We start from the raw sequence: 17,500 nt of genomic DNA on the forward strand, positions 1-17,500 counted from the left end.
CTATCCCCCAAAAATTCTAAAGCCCACATTTCACGCAAATCTTTAACTTTCCTTCCTGCACGAATGCTACAATTTTCAAATCCTATACAGTCGCCAATAATAATTGTTGAGTTTCCAGCAAAAAAGCGAAATTCTTTCTACTGCTCGGATCAAACCCTAGCGCAACTCTGTGGTCGCTTTGTTGTATGTACCGCAGGCCTGCTAGGACCAACACAATGTTACAAGAGGGTGATCAAGAAAAAATAAAATCCTATCAACGCAGCTTGGGCAACGGAAAACAAGAAACGAGATTCGATAATGCACGCGTGCGTATGTGTGCGTATTAATCTCCAACAACCCTTCCTTTTTACTATGCTTTTCCCAAGTATGATGGCCAACAATTTAAACGGCGCATCACATCAAGAATTTCAGAGTGCACAAATGAAATTTTGTCGAATTGTCTAACCGCATTGATTGCAAGGTTGCTAACACCAATAAGACGATTTTTAAAAATCAACTTCAACAACAAATATTTGATGATACGCTTTCTTTTCTTCTATTCCCATCTACAATAGAACGATTTACGACTTATTTTTTAAACACTATTGTGGTATAACATTGAAGATAGAATCAGTGCTGGAGCCGTAACATTTTTCTCTTTCCCTTCCACGCACGTGCAACAAAATAGCATCGACCACCATTAGCGCAAGGAGGCAATTACAATGTTTTCTGCATTACAACTCTGCGCTTCGAAATCCATTTCATCGCGAGAGCAACTTTGAGACAATTGTTAATCTCGCCATCCCTCCATGTTCACAGTGTTTAGATTATTCAAAGTGCGATTAACTTTACCGACATTTTTACATCAAACAGAGCACGCGTTGTGCCCTCAGCAGTTCGTAGGAAGCAACACGCACGCACGAACTCGTATCCGGAGAAATCGCATGCTCCTGGGATTCACATGAATGAGCATTGGAGGAAAAGAAATCAACTTTCTTGGAGCGGAAAAGATAAGGTGGGCGCGCGAGAGAGAAAGGTAGAACCCGCTGGAAATTTGCTTGTTGGCGCGTTGCACTTCTTTAACCCATCTTCGGTTGATGACTAATTTTGAAAAATTCGTCACAGCCGCAGCAACGTGACCAAGGTCTGGCTGGCTTGCTGTTGTCAACGAGCCTCCGGTGCAGTATGAGATAATCCACCGGAGTTCTTACACACAGGTACGCGCTCCGTATGCCGATGAGTCATTCGCCAGCAAGAGGAGCAGTACTTGGAAAAAAATCATCTTTGGTACCGCGGATTTCAGGATAACGGTACAGCCTTGTACTCCACCGCTGGTCTGTGAAGAAAACGAATCCAGCGCGATTTCTAGATTTTTTCCCCATTGCCACCCTCTCTCTCTCTCTTTCGTACATTTCGCTCTCTTCCTCTCTGATGAGCGCGGTGCTGTGTTACTTTGCACACAGCAAACCCCTAACCTCACTTTTCAGAGACACGTAAAAACGGAAGATTCGTTCCGGGCGTTCTAAACCGAAACAAACACTGCACATTAGAACAGTATCTAAGGAAATTTAATTCCAAAGAAACCGGACGTATTGGGGAAATTCTTCAGTAATATCGTCAAGAATGCCAAGGGACGGAATAACAGCAGCCGCAGCTTCGTGCGCAAAGACCCGCTTACAGTAGTGTGCGTTCGAGCGAGGCGGCGGCGGCGATGGACTCGATTCGTCGCGTATCGACGTCGTGGTTCTGTAGCACCTTCTCTACAATGGCCGCCGTTTGTGGCGACGAACGATATTTCGCTGCTATTATCAAACCATGCAACCATCCTGCAGACAACCTTCAAACAGTTCGCTAATTTTAGCGTCCATCGGGCCAGTAATTTCCCGCGTCACCGACGACAAAGGAAACATGTTGAGCCACAGCCGCTGTGAAAATAGGAGCGAATTGGGTTGCATTCCTCTTTTCTATCATCTGCTACGCACGGTGACGTTGCATGATATACGGCGTAAGGCGGGGTAGATTTCCACGGCCCAAAACACTCGTTTGCTCCAGATACTAGTTCACAAAGAAAAAGAGGTCGCGTTTATTGCTGCCGCATTCTGCTAAAGCGACGAAACAATCCAGAGGCCGCCTTTCAATGCTCGCCCGGTTCTGCACGTTGACTCAAGGGCACGTTCCAGCTAATTTTCTTTTCCGTGCCGGTCGAGAATATTCTCTCGAACGGGGCATTTCGCAACGTTGTTTCCCTGGCATGAGCGCTGGGCCGCCAATTAACGTTACAGCGAAGTTAGTAAAGCTTGAATCGGCTCAAAGCAGCAGATGCAGAAACGAGGGTTATGACGAAGCCGCTGTTCGCGAGCGATCCCTTCATCCTTCATGGTGCGTCGATGCTACCTCCTGTCATCGATGGACAAAACTTATTTGCGCTTTTTAAACCGTAATTACACCACATTCCGGCCGTTTTCCTTCGTTTCCCGGGAGCTGCTACCCTTAGCTCACTTTTGCCACACTTTCCAACCCAATTTCACCCGTTTTTCACGTACGTTTTCACGATTTAAGGTTGGCACTTTACACACGTGCTGAATTGGATTTTTACGAACAAGCGAAAAGGTCCACTTTTCGCCAGAGTCGCCGCACCTCTCGGAAAAACCCATGCAGCAATTTCGCTCACACTTTTCGCTCACGTCCCGTTTGGCAGCTTGAGGCCCGCTTGTTGCGGTCAGAATGGACGGACTAAAGTCGAGTAAAAAGGCAAAAAAGTCGAGTTAAAGGGGCTGTGAGTCGAGCGCAAAACTCCCACACCTCACCACGGCAGCTTCAAAAAAAGCCGTTGCATGTGCTCAAACCAGCTGCTTCGCCGTTACGACGACACTAGACTAGTTTATTGGGTGCTTCCACAAAAAAGAACAACTTATAGACGCAACCCTCGAACTATCACGGACGCCGCCTAGGTCAACAAACGTCTTTAAGGCGTTGTGCCTTTTCTGTGCTGCTCCAATCTTCAGCTTCCACATTAAGTTCTTGTTTGCTTGCTCACCACCGCAGGAGTGGATTTTGGGACCGTTCAGCCTTCCGCAGGTCATTTGGCAGGAGGTAGCGAGGCGCGAATTTTGGTCACTCTGGTTCCTCTAGCAAAGTTGTGGCGGCTCAATGCAAAGCGGTCAATAGCCTAGCTGTTCATTTTCCTAACTTCGTCCATGCTTTTAGGCAGTTTTCGTAAACCTTACACTGATAATTTCCTTAAAATTCTAACTACCTCACTAACTAACTACCTACATACCTCACTAGAAACTAACTACACTACACTAACTAACTACTTCAACGTCTATAACTCGGCCGATTTTCTTCGGCGCCCAGTACGCCGTTCCTCCCTATCTACACCCACTCGAGTAGCGCCGGCCGCTCTTGCTGTTAATTGCTTGCTGAGGTTCCCAGACGAAAGGAACTCAACCAGCTCTGGTAGTTTCGGTGGTACGCCAGGAACGGCTAGTGCCGGCGGCTGACTTTGAGAAAACGTCCCAACACTGAAAGTGAAGGCGCCCAGCTGAATTTCGGTGAACAGCAAGGCCACACGGGCAAGAAAACCAGCTCTTGTTCGAAGAATTTCCGTACATTGGTCTCATGAAGATGAGCTGCTCCCTGAGGTGCTGCATTTGTTGCTAAGGAGGAGGTGCTGTGGAAGAGCAATCTAGGAAACATTTGTTTCAGCAATTCGTTCAGCGATTTTGCCGTTCATAGCCACCACGCATCACGAAGATGAACTTTCCGCCCGGTACAAACAATTTTGAAGCCGAATTGTTGAATAAAATCAAGGCCAAAAACTGGATTTCACTCGAAAAATGTAGTTCCATTGCAAAAACACAGCTTCAGCAAAACGTGGGACGAAACGGCGATAACCTGTAAGTACTACGCAAAACAACCATGCAAAAAGCAACGCAAATCAACACGGCGACTCATACTTTCTTATCATGTGCTCCAGTTTCTGCCTGTTGGCACGATTGATTACCAAATTGCTGAACGAAGCATCCGCGGTGGGAGTTGTCGATTTATTTGAAGAATACTGTCGTCAGGTGAAGGCGGATTTCTTTTCTCCTTGCCAACCCAGACTGCATACTGAGTCTGTTGGGGAGGTTGAGAATGAAAAACGTATCCTGCTGGCTCGACAAACACTGGAAGCTATAGATCAAATCGAGAGCGAAAAGACGACTTGGCGTCCAGCAGATAATCAGTTGTTTGTACGTGAACTCAATGCCATGGGATTTGGGTTGCCCCGTGGGATGGATTACTTTATCTGTGCCGAAATGGACCGGCGAGTGCGCACTGACCCGCATGTAAAATTATGCCAATTCTGGGGCATCGTGAGGGCAACGCGGTGTGATTACTACATTCTAGAGCTGGAGCATCATAATCAAGGTTCGAGTAGCTCCATCCAGTGGCCAGCTAGTAGTAGTCCACGACACTCGGAGATAGTTTCCGGTATCATAAGTTCCTTGTTGGCACATGGATCGGAGACATCGGATGAAACCTGCAGTCCTTCTGATCCGGTAGAGGCAGAAGCTTCGCTAAAAGAGATTACCATCCCGGTTGTTCTAGATATCTTGAATGATTTAAATCTGACGGAAAGCAGCCTGGAACTGGCTCGATACAAGAAAGACGTTGATACATTGCTAACGGAAATAATCAACAGCTTATCCTGTATTTCCACTGAATCACTGGATTCGAACTGGGAAACACCATCGATGGTGGAAGAAGCACGTGCACGTGAAAGGGAGGCCGCAGAATCACTGCTACGCGCTCGCCTAGAACGTCTGCAACTGGAAGCGCGACTGAACAAGAACACCTATTTGGTTTCGGAAAACCCACGAACGAAACCATGGCACCTGTTGCCGGACGTAACGATCGACCAAATTCAACTGTCGGAATCCACGCCGCGTCTACTTGTCGGTCCAGATCTGCAGGCACCGGTTCGTCAATGCGTCTCCGGGGAGACGGAGGAAAATTGGTTACGGGCAAGGATTGCGAAGATATCAGCCTATCGCGATGGAAACATTGATGGCTCGGCAGCGAACCTTTCGTTGGCCAAGTGTCTGTCGGGATTGTACTACGGCTCAACGACAGAGTACGATCAGGAACTGGTGGGCGAGCTAGCTGAACGATGGTGCGAACGAAAAGAGTTCGGCATGCAGTATTGGTCGTCGGAAAAGTGGCCCGGCTTATGTGCGTTCAATGCTGACTCTCAATTCCATTGCCGATATTTTGGCTGGGGTCTAGAGAAGCAATCGCAATGGTTCAATCCCATCCCTCCGATAATATGATGAAGGGATGCAGCGAATATGGATTACCCCTTTTGGTTTCAATAAATTCAGAAATTAATTGAGCTCGCGATTCACACGCACATTATCAGTTGGTGCAAGCAACTTAGCGGGAAAAGCCGGCACACTAGTCGTCTCTTTCTGTCACGTGCAACGGTCGCTACTGCAACGAGCGAGATGGCACGTGCCTCCTGTCACAACAACGCTTAACCCAGCAGCGCGCCAGCGCTAGCGCCAGAAATAAGCGCCAACAGTCAACGCAGAAGGAAGACGGCGAAGAAACTCGACCGCGCCAAGGATGGTGCCAAGGAATATCGTAGATCAGCTGCTGCACCGTGAAAGAGGATTTCGGCGGTCAAGATTCAGAAACACGACGGACGCTACGAGCTTGGCTGATGAAAGCCTCTTTTGCCTGGTGGCCACCGAGCTGGCGGAGTGGGTGCTGATCAACCGGCTCAAGACGGAGGATCTCTGCAAGGTAATAGTGGCAAGGGATTTGGGGACGACAGCATAAACTGGTCAAGTAACACTGAATAACACTTGCCATTCACAATAGCCGCTCAACGATCTGGCCAGTGAAACGGAATCGGTGTTCAACATCGAACAGAGCCACGATGGGTAAGTACGCAAGTGCCGAGGTTGGTTACGTTTCCGTCGATGCTGATCCGTTGTGTTTTTTGCTTACAGCATCTTCACGGCCACAGCACAGACGAACAAAAGTGTTAACGTGTTCCACACACCATCGATGAGGAGAGTCGGTAAGTCCGGTGAAAGCTCTGTAAACACCAAACGCTCCGTCACTAACGCGTTCTCGTTACACCCGGGTGAAACCAAAATCCGCTTAGCCAAACATGACAGCGGCGAACGGTCCGTCTGCACACTGGCATTTCATCCGACCAACGCTAACGTCCTTGCGTTCGGAACCCTTGGTGGTAGTGTGTCGGTTTATGCAAACGACAAGCTCGCGGCCACACTCCATGTGCAGCATCCGATCGGTTCGCTGTGCTTTCATCCGACGTGCAACTGTCTGCTGCTGACCGCTGTTAACGAGGTGATCTTCTGGAATTGGGGCAATGGTCGTACGTGCGCGGCCGAGATGCACCCCGACAGTAAGTGCCGCTTTCTCTACGTGACACGCGATGCACGCCTTATCACGGGCATTTCCGGGCAGAGCTTACCAGCGTCACTGGATAGCGGTGATAACAATCTTGAACAGCTGGAACCCGAATCACTGGTGGAGGCTTTTCTGCGACACACCAATCGTATGCTGGAACGGCTCGAGAGAACACTGGACTCCTGCCTTACTAGTAGACCGTACAGTCTAAATCAGTTGGAGGGCGAACTAGGCGTACAGATGGGTTTGTGGATTGTCTTGATGCAGACGATCAACCGGAAGCGTGCTGATTTGCGATTGCACCGCACACCACGGACAAGCGACAAGTGCATAGTACGTCAACGGTACCCGGATTTGATCCGCATTCGGCGGCATTTAATGTTGTGCCATCCTGTCATCCGTTTCAGACTTCGGATCTCAATCTCACGCTTGTTACGTTCAACCGACGAATCGATGTACTTCGATCGGCAATCTTCCGGATAATTGGGCCGCCCGTTTTCACAATCGAGGATATCACGGTGCTGCTGGTCGAGTTTAAGTTGGCCGACCTGCGCACTGAACCGATGTATTTCTTTGAAAAGATATGCCAACAGTATATCTACCGAGACACCAATCGGTACATCCAGTAAGTGATCATTCTGCCGAAGAGTTTTGTTGCCTTTCTAACACTTTCACGGACATTTTTTCTCGTTGAAGATACCACTTCGATCTCAACCTGGTCAGTCAAATACTGCAGAAAGCCATCAGTTTGTTCTACAGTTTTGCGCTTATGGATTTCACTCGCGAGATACCGTGGACTAGTAGCGGTGACTACAGTTTACAGTACCTCAGTCTGATAAGTAATTATAATCACGCAGTCATACAAAGCCAGCTGTGCGTGCTGCAAGTTTGGGATCTCGACAGAATGGACGTGGGCAACGTAGACAGCTTACCCAATTTCAAAGAAGGTATTTCACAATTTAGTCGCCCGCGCCGCCCAAAGATATTGTTTCCTTAAAATAACTGCCGTCACAAATCTTCTCATTTCGCTTCTTTAGACTGGAAAAATGTGATAACAAATGGTATCATAAACATTGATTCTAACGTGGCCATCTCACAGTGCGAGAAGTTCGTAGCATCGGTGAGATTCCGATCCGTGAAAGAGCTGGGTAAGCCGAATGGCACGTTTTATGGTTTTGGGAAGTCTAATAGAATCATATTTCGGGGGTGTGCTTTCCAGAGATACGCAGCTTGCAGCGGGATAACTTTGGCGAGCAGGTGTTCCTGTTTAAATTTGTGATCAACTTTGTGTCACTCTCATTCTCGCCGTCGGGTCGGTACATTATCGTTGGGGTACGATGCACTCGAAACCAAAAATATGCCTACATCTTGGATAGAGGATCTCGGTGGCGGATGGGAAGCCGATCCAAGGCCGGTTCAATATTGCACGATGGTATGTAATGTGTCTGGTAGCAAGTGTGGATCGTATGATCGAAATTCCATTCTCACTCTCTCTTTTTCCGCTTTTCACTACTTTTAATAGACGGAGCAAGGCTTGCGCTGCGTTTACCGACGACGCCGGATCGCTATCGTGAGATCAATTGCATTAAATGGGCAACCCTTCCCGGGTACGGGCTGCTGGTGGGGTTGAAATCCAAGTTCATACAAATCTGTCGGTAGTGTCTGTTAGAGCGCTCTTCGAGTTAATCTTCGGATAAGAGTGGAAAATAACTGCGCCGGTAACCGCATATTTAATAGACCAAACTGAACGGTTTCATGCGTAAGCCGTCGCTATGTGGTATCTCTGTGTTAAATTGTAGTCGTTTTAAATAAATAGAAATAACCTTATCCCGTTTCGGAGTATGAGCTACCCAGGCGTTTGGTACTGATTAAATTTTATGGCACGGTTTGTAAATCATGGCTGCGTTGTCCTAGATGCGTTCCCAAATTCTCCGAGCTTGCCTGCAAAATTGTATCAGAAACATTACCATACCGAATTGCTGCACTTCCTGTTTCTGAGGGCATGCTTGGATGGTTTGGGTGTTGTTTGTTGCATGTCGCTGTTCATTATCGCCGTTGTAGTCGCACTCGATTCTCCTACTACTAAGATACCCTCCTCCAGCCACATGATGGTTTCAGAGGAGGACGTAAACAGCTTGTTTTCAGGTGAACCTCTTTTATCTGACTGACTATTCACCAATCGTGTCGAGACATCTTTCCGCCTACCTGCGCGTGGTTGTTGCTAGTGATATTGTTCTAATGATAAGTGTGTAACTCAGATACGAATTTGAATACATGCAAACGAAGAAGGGTTACTGTTACTGCTTGTTCCAAGAGCATCGATCTGTTTTTGATACTGCCAAATTAGCATAATGATTGAATGAATTGAGGATTTCATCGCCTCGCTCTGTCAGCACCGACTAGCGCCATAGGTTACCTACCGCTCCAGGTATGGCCTTTCCAACCAAAAACAAAACAGGGCGACCATCGACAGTAAAAAGGGCTCAAACTGCCCCTCCTACCACTCATGTCAATCTTACGTCCACGTTTGTAGAAGGCCATGGTCCAAACTACTTGAAATGCGCCATGGCAGCCCTTTTGACTTGGCATTCACTCGAACTAAACACCAAGACCGAAAAGACCTTCAATAGTCTTCCCCCCCCCCCCCCCCCCTCTAGCCCCCACCATATTAAAACCCTTCGTCTCTACATCGCAGCAAGTGGTTCAAACTTTTTTTAAATACGGAAGTGCCTAGTGCGTGATACATGCGTGGAGTTGTGGACGAAAGAAGGCAGAAAGAGAGACCTCATTTTATCCTAGACCTTTCTCTCGAGGGGCCTGATAGCAGTGGCTGCTGGTGCTATTCAACTTGGCTGTGTGTTTGATGTTTGATGACTATTATCAGCCGGGATTTGTTTGAACGCAGATTGCCTAGTTGAGGAGTGTGTTTGCCTGGGCGGCAGGTCAAGTCAAAAAGCAAAGCCGTAAGCTGCTGTCCCCATCTCACTCTTGTCAGCGTGTTCATGAGCTGATTTGCCACTCATGATGGTGCGCCGATGGGTCTCGAAATGTTTAGAAGTCGATTAGTTGCGGATGCCTCCCCTCTGGTTGTCGTTATCGGCCCCAATTTACCTCAATCGCTGCTATCTGTGTCTCAAATGATTGCAGATTAGAGCCACCAGAGGATGGTACAAGGAAGTGACGTAGAGGCAGACGATAATGACTGGTACAGACGGTGGTGGTAGCCGATCAAGACAAAACCACCATCTGCAGTCACGGATACAAGTAACGTCGACGACCACAACGACGCATTCACGAAGGAGAGAAGTTGATCTCCGTTTCGGTTGACCAGGTCGCGCGCCTCAATGCGAGTCGCAGTTGTGAATGGTTTCTGGTCGCGTACGGAATGGTTCCCGCGGTTTTGTTATCAAACACAATGGCGCCAGCCGCCCAGCTGGACGAGATCTTGCTTACGCCTAATCTTGTCTGGTGTGTCGCGAAGTTTGTGTTAGACGCCTATTCGAACATCTGATCCGACGATTGGCGCACGCGAAGCAAAAAGTGTTCTGTTTCGTTTTGCAAACAAACAATAAACATACTTTAGCCAACACCAGCACTGCTGCTGATACGAACATCCGGATCGAACAGACTGATGGTTGGTCTGTAATGCAGTTAGTGCTCCCTTTTGAAGTTGACGATCCAAGAAGCGAAAGCATGTGCGTGGATCGTTGATAAAAAGCATACAGAGCATATAGATACTGGCATTCAACGGATTACGGATTGTTGTGCGTTGTTCTTCTAGAATTGTAAAATTCAATATTCGTAAATACAAACGAAGAATAATCAAAAAATGGCGCTAGACAAACGGGTTCGATATACAGAAAATGGCGACAACGTGGCCTACTACCACGCGTACAAATATAACTCCTTGCAGCGGCTAAACAGTGAGTATATTGTTTGTGTAAAATTACCATTCTGTTCATAATATACGCTGCTATATGCAAACTGCTATGAAAGTACTACGTCACACGGGTAGTTTGTGAATATGGAGAAGGATTTGTCCCTGGTGAAGAAAGCTACAAGCAAATAATTAGACACCCTCAACAACAAATAAGACCTGTGGGTCGACGAAACCCTCATAATGTGCTTGATGAGGGTGGAATAGCTTCACATCCGACGCCACCAAAGTCCCCAGACGATCACGATACGTTCGCATGATCTTGTGACAACATATAAAACTTCTCATGGACTTTATAACGAGAATAGGCTATTAATGGAAATGGTGGAATTTAAAGGCTATATGGCAGTATGGAAGGCAGTTTATGATGAATAGGATTTTGAGAATTGCAAAAGAAAAACTATTATCCACCTCCGGTTGTGGGGATCATGAACGCACCACTGTTACCAGCTCAATTACAAGATGCAGCGTCTCGCTTTGTGGCGTTGCATGTTTTTTACATTCCGAATGAGAGAGCGCGCGCACCTCTGGCGGATTAAGCTTGTTACCGGGAGCAGATCCTGTTCTGGTGCACACATTTGCATACTTCTAATCTCGCACCTGATGTCGTCAAAGCATTTGATATCGCAGCATCTTGACAATCTACCTGATAGGGGTTACATTATAAATAACTGGCTTGCATGCACACTGAAGGGCTTAAACTCAGGCAGTGCCGAAAACCAATGATAAATCGCTGATTATGCAATTGATACTCCCGAGTGCACGTCGGCATTTGCCATCTCCATTGCATGCGTGTGTCCGCGACGGTGTCTTCTGTGGCGCGTGTGTGGCTGTGACCAGCAGTCAGGAAACGCGTGATGGATTGATGTTTGGCACGCCTTACTGTTGCTCAGCAGAGGGCACGGTCTGATAACAAACGTGGGAGATAATGTTTTATTGAATCCCGTCAGATGATAATGATAATCTTTAAGTATCGCGCGATAAAGTTCCCCTCTCCAATAAACAGGTGGTAACCGCGCGTTAGTCGGACCATGATCGGGAGCAAAATGTTTTGTACCGTGTATTGAACGCCGTTACCCAAGGTGGTGGCTATGGTAGATAAATTGACTATAAATTGTTTCCAGAATAGTTTTTCCAACAAGACTTGTGATGGATTTAAAAAAAAACCTTAAATTTAAAGTTGAACTGCCTTACGTCCCTGTTAACAAAAAAATATGCAATGCGGCCGCCTAATGTTAAGCGGCTGCTAAGCGGCCAATTTTCAGAACCTGCCATACAAAGGGGCCGCTTAGTGGCCGCATACCTTTTGCAATAGGGGTCAAATCATCTGTCATCAAGGTAGCGCAGCAACCCTGCCATCAGCTGAGAGTGAAGAAGAAGGCGAACGGCAGTACTGCTCACACCTTCTTATCGAAGTTTCTTTTTTTTTAGAACTTTTACACAAATATTTACGGTAACGTTATTTTTACAAAACCCGATGGGTGGACAGGAAAAGCGCCCTGCGCTTGGTGCTTTCCGCGACCGTTTGTTTTGATTTCGCTTTCTCTGTCGCGTTGGAAAAAATAGAATCTTATCGCGGTGTCCGCGTGTGTGGATTATTGCGTTATGGTGACCGTGGCGTAGAGGAAGCTCGCGAGCATGTGCTAAGGGAAGGTGAAACCGCGTGTTCTGCCGTGGCCATGGAGCAGATGATAAAGAACATTTTCCACGAGAAAAGACGGCGACATCGGCAGCACAAAGAACCGTGAACGTGTTTGCTTGGCAACTTGATGTGCGCGGACTACGTGAATGGAAACAATCCTGGTCCATCCGTTGAAGCCCCCAGAGCGTGCATCCATCCGATCGAGAAATTGAGCATCTGTGAAAACCTTTACGTGCCACATATCACCCTCAATCAGGGGACGGAATTCTTCGCACATGTCATCAGCATATGCTCGCAAGTATGTAGTCGATGCTGTCTCCCTTGTTTTTTTATTATCTTTGCTACACCTTGTTGAACAAACATGAAACCCGGAGTTTGGCGACAGATGGTTGTGATTATACGTGAGCCACCCGCCAGATGAAGTGCTAAGATGTTGTGCAGGTGATACTCTTCATCATAGGTGATACTATCATTAACTCACACGTGAAAAAGTCGGACGTGCGAGCGGGGAATAAAAGTATTGCCACTCATCACGCTGGGTTATCAGTGGATTTCTTAATCTCTTCCGCGCGAGTGTACCAGAAGAAGCAGCAGAAGCAAGATGCATGAGTTTGGTGAGCGAAAAATCGAAAACAAAATCCCAATCTAACCCGTAGTAGGTATGCTTAGTAACATGGTTTAACAAATTGTGTGGTATCGGCATGTGCATATCGTATGTTTATCACCAAAGCTGAATCGTATTGATTGAACACTATAGGGTGTGGTATTTCTTATACTTACATGCAGATAAGTGACTAAGATAGGAGGCGCGAGAATAACAAACGAATTTGCTCGATGATAAAAATAGTACCGTGCACCGCACAGCAATCCGTCGCCGGTGACATCGATCTTCTTGATTAGAGGCGGGGGTGGTCTGTTTATTGCAATAGACACCGTCTGAGTGTAATGCTTAAGAAAACAAACCGCTCCGACACCGCTTCATGACTCAGGGGGAAGCGCCATTTAAAAAGAAATAAATACCCACAACGACACCGAGAGCTTAATCTGCTTCGAAAGGACCAGCGGGAAAGGAGATCTGTTTATCCGCTACGCGGTACTTATCAAGGCAGATACTACTTGTTCGCACCGGTTTTCGCACTTTATGTGGCTATCATCTCAGTAAACGTTGCGGCTGAAATTAGACAACTGGGAAAACTAAGCGGAGGATGACTATTTGTTTTGGAGAACATTGATGGGGGATTTGATTCCAACGACCATTTAGCAAGCGGCTGTTGTTTGATGGCCCAAACAATCATCATAAAGTGCGAGCACAAGAATATCCACAATGTACAATCGGCAGTTACTCATTGCTGTTACTGGCAAAGGTCCAAACTATAAAAAGGAACCGTTCCATAGCGGAATGATGTTCTGTTCATGCATGTGAGGTTCAAGGGCACACCATCATCGTGTAGCACCAGGTTGTTGCTAAGCGACACGTACTCATAAACAGCTGATTGACTTACTTATGGCGGGGATTAGTATGAGAGATAACTTATGGCGTTTCAATTGATAGAAAGACCATCGTCGCAGAGTGTGAACATTGCACTGCATATGTCGTACTGGATAAGACGATCCTAACGGTTACCCGGACGCTGAGTCAGCATTGTATGGCTTCTTTGTTTCCGTGGACAATCTGATAATCAAATACAAGCACGAGAGGACGAGTACTATGTGATTCGTGTGATACACGATGGAATGGGCAAAGGTGCACGGTTTGCGAATGTCCAGCGAGTGAACAAGCATGGAGCTGTCTCGTGCCACTGTGCTATGATCGTGTGCAGCGTTACGGTGCGAGAATTAGGACAAGACGCCATGTGCGCCGTACAATTAGATTAGAGGGGACATCTCATTAGTGACAAGAAACCCCTTTGGACTACCGCACCCTCCCCTGGAGGATGCTTGTCAATCAGCTGACCGCGATAACAAGTCTTACGACGCTGCCTCGTGGACAACTGCCCGAAGCTCACCGCGTGTACATTGATTTCAGTCTAAAGGAAGACAGCTACATAATACTTTGTATTTTGAAAATCCGGCTGGTGGTGGGTCTCACCTGACCTGACTGTGCTTGGGGCGTTTGTTCTTGTGACTGTTATATTGATTTTCTGTCTACTTTTCTTCCTCTCCCCGTTTCTCAATAGAGTCTAAAAGCATGCACGGTGTAAAGCGCGTGATTGCATTCTGCATCCTTACCGCCATTCTACCGGCTGCACTCATCATACTTCCGCTTTACCTAAGGCACACCGTGTTCGCCGATGTCGTGTACCCGATCGCGGAGTCGGATATTATCGAAATCCGTGACGGCATTTCGTCAGTGTTCTGCCAGAAGCACACGCTGCAGATGAACAGCACCTTTAATGCGTTCCAGCTGGAGCACGAGCCAGAAATCTCGAAGAACCGGAAGCACATTCGGCTGAAAAAATCAATGTCATTGCCGGATGATACGCTCGAGTACTGGGGATTCTATCTGTTGAAAGGTGCTACGGTGGCGCTCAAGATCTGCTCTCGGTACGATGGTTCGCGCATTCTGGTGGTAAAAGGTGAACGGAACCTGCGCACCTGCGGGTTGCTCGAGCACAACAAAGACAAGATCGATAACTACCTCAACAAGGAGCACGGCCAGGTGCTGGTCACCTATGAGTCGGCGGCCGAATTTATTGATTCACGAGAGAAGAAGGATCCTCCCGATCTACCGGCGGATGGAAATCATGGTGAGTTTGGCGCCTGGCCGGCTGGAAGAACCCAGAAGCGGTGAAAGACGTGTTAATTTATCCTTTTCTTTTTTTTCAGGTGGAGAAGATCTTACGGAGGAATCACCCGGAGGATCGATTTCTCTGCTGCCAGGGGTACCGATCAAAAAGGAAGCTTCTCAAGCTTCACATGCGGCTAGCATAGAGAAGCCTATAACTTCCACTAATGCTAAAGATGCCGGAGGGTACAGGCATCATTCTACAACCAAACGCATAGGACGGCCGGTATCGGTTACAACCAAAACCGTGCAACCATCGGTCACCACGTCAACGACAACCACCACGACGACAGAAATTCCGTCTAGCACGACGGAAAATTTGGTGAAAAAGTACCGCAACTTCCGAGCCACCGAAGCCGGACCGGCCGAAGATGAGGTGTCAGTAGAGAGTGGCATCCATCGGAGGCGTCACGCACACAACAAAACGGGGCACCGCCTGCGACAGGCCGAGGTTGATCATGATGGAGAAGAGATTGTTCAGCCGGACAGTGTCGAACCAGCGGAACAGCCGCACCAGCAGGGGCACCGAAAGAGGCGCGATCTGGTATACGATCGGCGCATCAATCACGGCGGTACGGCAATGAACTTCTCAAACAACACCTCCGACTCGGTGTCCAGTTTCGAGAACAGTTTGCTTTCGTGCTACGATGGTGACATCCTTCTGGCGCACAGCTTCTCGCCCAGCACGTCCTGCGAGAGTGTGAAGTTTCTTGAAACTGGTTCGCACGTAGTCACCAAGCACGAGGTCGTTTCGGATGGGTATTATTACTACATTTTCTACAGTGATAACGATCACGTCAAGAACGACATCCATGCGATGTTCGACATCTACAAACCGACGTTCCAGTACTCAAACCTGTCCGATTCGAAGGCCTGCATCAATGGGACGCATTGCTCTTTTCCGATCAAGTTCTGGTCGAACGAGCGGGTGATCGTGGAAGTGCCGACACGCGACGGTATCGAGCATGAGGAAGACGACGTCACGCTGCTCGTATCCACGTGCCATCCACGGATGGCAATCTACATAATCTTTCCCGTCAGTGTGCTCATACTAGTGCTCACCTGCGCTTTCCTCTAAAGTGCAGCGCTTTACAGCAATGGTTACCGGTAAATTATGCGCATTGGTAATTGTTGGTGTGAAGTGCGATGGGAGGAACGTTTTAATTTACAACTTTAAGCTCTAGTGCCATACTACGGGAGGGCGGCTAATGTGCCAATACAGACAGAGGGAAAGGCAAGCGGGTAGCTGTGGAATCCATGCACCATATCATATATATTATAGGAGGCAATAGGCCAATGATATCCTGATCGGTGCTATTTTTGTTACCATACAGTGACTACTCTTCATGGCCTACTGCATTTTGGATATCAAAAAAAAATCTCGTACCGCATAACCGTTCCGTAGATATGAATGAGGCACAATTATGTTTTTATCTTTTTTTTTATACCACAATTTAATACGTGCAATATGAGATAATTTTCCAAAGAATCTTTAAAATGAACCCGCCAATAAGCAAATGTACAAGTTTAGTTAAGCGAGTTTACGTGGTATTTTCTCTTCACTGTCACCTGAAGCGATCATTGGCATCGGTTGTGTCGATCCACTAGTTGGTGTAGGCATAATTGCAGATCTAACGAAATTGTAACTCATTTAGTATCACAGTCAAATTCACCACGGGACGTTTGGCAGCTTTTGACACTAGGTAAACCTTGCTCACAAAATTTTGTGCAACTACTACTAAGAAGTAAGGTTGTTTTTAACAGCTTTGCAGCATTTTTATGATCCTTCTGTCCCATGCGAATTACGCCTAAGATGAACTTTTTCCATTCTATAGTATAGTTTGATGGTTGTGATTAAAAAAAGAGGAGAATCCCTGCCGCTTGCTCACTTTCAACAAGATTTTATTTAATACCGTTTGCGTGTCGCATGGTTTTATTTTAAAATTACGTAGCAATTCATAAAATGTAATAAGAAGACATTAAAATAAGGGGTAGTATCGGAAGCTAAGCGAGTTCGAATCGCCAAACATTGCCTCATTCAAAAAGTTCAACTCATTACTACAGATTGATTGAAAATGGTGTACATTTTGGGTAATAGGTTATCCGGTACAGAAGTTGTTTAAATGTAACCATTTTTAAATTGTGATATACCCACAAACCTGAAGCAAATGTATAAAACATCCCGCCCACCCACCCGCACACACGATTACTTGTTACGAGGTCAGTCATTTAGGGTTAGCAAGAGATATACTTTTACATCTTAGCAAACGCAGGCAACACTCGGTCTTCTTAAGTTAAGTTTCGTTGTGCGTTACAAATGCGCGTAAGACGACGACAGAAGTGCAACGAGAAGGTATATACTGTTGAATTATTAGTGCAGGGAATCGCAAATATAAGGCTATTTTTACTTACCATTACCATTAGACGAGGTTAAACTTGCTTTCTTATCAATTTTCCGAACAAAAGCGACAAGTGGCATTAGTTGCTTTATGAGCGTTTATTAACGTTCAACAACCTTCCTACTAGCGTAACACATAGTAAACCGCTAGGCCTACTTCATTTTCTTCATATTCATCAGATGTTTCCGCAATGCGAGCTGCTTATCACGGAACGATTTCTTAACCTTGCCACGCGCCTTGTGCCGAATCATACCAAAGTTCTTCGTTTTTCGCTTCTCTCGATTCGTCTTCGAGCAGTGTGGATTCAGCCGGTTATCCTTGTAGCCAAACTT

General features: G+C 46.8%; 5 protein-coding genes across 7 annotated transcripts in view; 3 read left to right on the forward strand and 2 right to left on the reverse strand.

Annotated features, from left to right (window-relative positions):
- LOC125951354 (eukaryotic initiation factor 4A) overlaps positions 1–2,615 on the reverse strand; it is a 5,580-nt gene extending 2,965 nt beyond the window's left edge. The window contains exon 1 of the mRNA XM_049680144.1: positions 2,523–2,615. The gene's annotated coding sequence lies outside the window, so the exon portion shown is untranslated. The remainder of the gene's footprint in view (positions 1–2,522) is intronic.
- A 1,042-nt stretch (positions 2,616–3,657) lies between these two features.
- Positions 3,658–5,294, forward strand: LOC125959603 (uncharacterized). The gene is made up of 2 exons (XM_049692429.1): positions 3,658–3,878; positions 3,959–5,294. The coding sequence occupies exons 1-2, from the start codon at positions 3,736–3,738 to the stop codon at positions 5,292–5,294; spliced, it is 1,479 nt and encodes a 492-aa protein (XP_049548386.1). The 5' UTR covers positions 3,658–3,735.
- Positions 5,295–5,463: 169 nt separating this feature from the next.
- On the forward strand, positions 5,464–8,232 carry LOC125951342 (uncharacterized). Its single transcript, XM_049680125.1, has 9 exons — positions 5,464–5,769; positions 5,848–5,909; positions 5,979–6,049; positions 6,137–6,738; positions 6,813–7,030; positions 7,102–7,352; positions 7,443–7,553; positions 7,625–7,837; positions 7,928–8,232. The coding sequence occupies exons 1-9, from the start codon at positions 5,590–5,592 to the stop codon at positions 8,062–8,064; spliced, it is 1,845 nt and encodes a 614-aa protein (XP_049536082.1). The 5' UTR covers positions 5,464–5,589; the 3' UTR covers positions 8,065–8,232.
- Positions 8,233–9,749: 1,517 nt separating this feature from the next.
- On the forward strand, positions 9,750–17,192 carry LOC125951346 (uncharacterized). Of its 3 annotated transcripts, none has more exons than XM_049680128.1 (3): positions 9,750–10,328; positions 14,162–14,731; positions 14,811–17,192. In XM_049680128.1, exons 1-3 carry the CDS (start codon positions 10,235–10,237, stop codon positions 15,845–15,847), a joined length of 1,701 nt encoding a protein of 566 aa, XP_049536085.1. In that variant the 5' UTR covers positions 9,750–10,234; the 3' UTR covers positions 15,848–17,192. The 3 variants fall into 3 exon arrangements, with proteins under 3 accessions (XP_049536085.1, XP_049536088.1, XP_049536087.1); XM_049680131.1 differs by lacking the exon at positions 9,750–10,328 and adding an exon at positions 11,786–12,282; XM_049680130.1 differs by lacking the exon at positions 9,750–10,328 and adding an exon at positions 12,299–12,598.
- A 59-nt stretch (positions 17,193–17,251) lies between these two features.
- The window catches only part of LOC125951337 (protein SDA1 homolog), a 2,607-nt gene continuing 2,358 nt past the window's right edge, over positions 17,252–17,500 (reverse strand). The window contains exon 2 of the mRNA XM_049680120.1: positions 17,252–17,500. This exon is cut by the window's right edge and continues 1,168 nt beyond it. Coding sequence (XP_049536077.1) covers positions 17,321–17,500 — 180 coding nt within the window. The 3' untranslated portion in view covers positions 17,252–17,320.

This window comes from Anopheles darlingi, chromosome 2 (genome assembly GCF_943734745.1).
Source record: "Anopheles darlingi chromosome 2, idAnoDarlMG_H_01, whole genome shotgun sequence".
Lineage (NCBI taxonomy): Eukaryota > Metazoa > Arthropoda > Insecta > Diptera > Culicidae > Anopheles > Anopheles darlingi.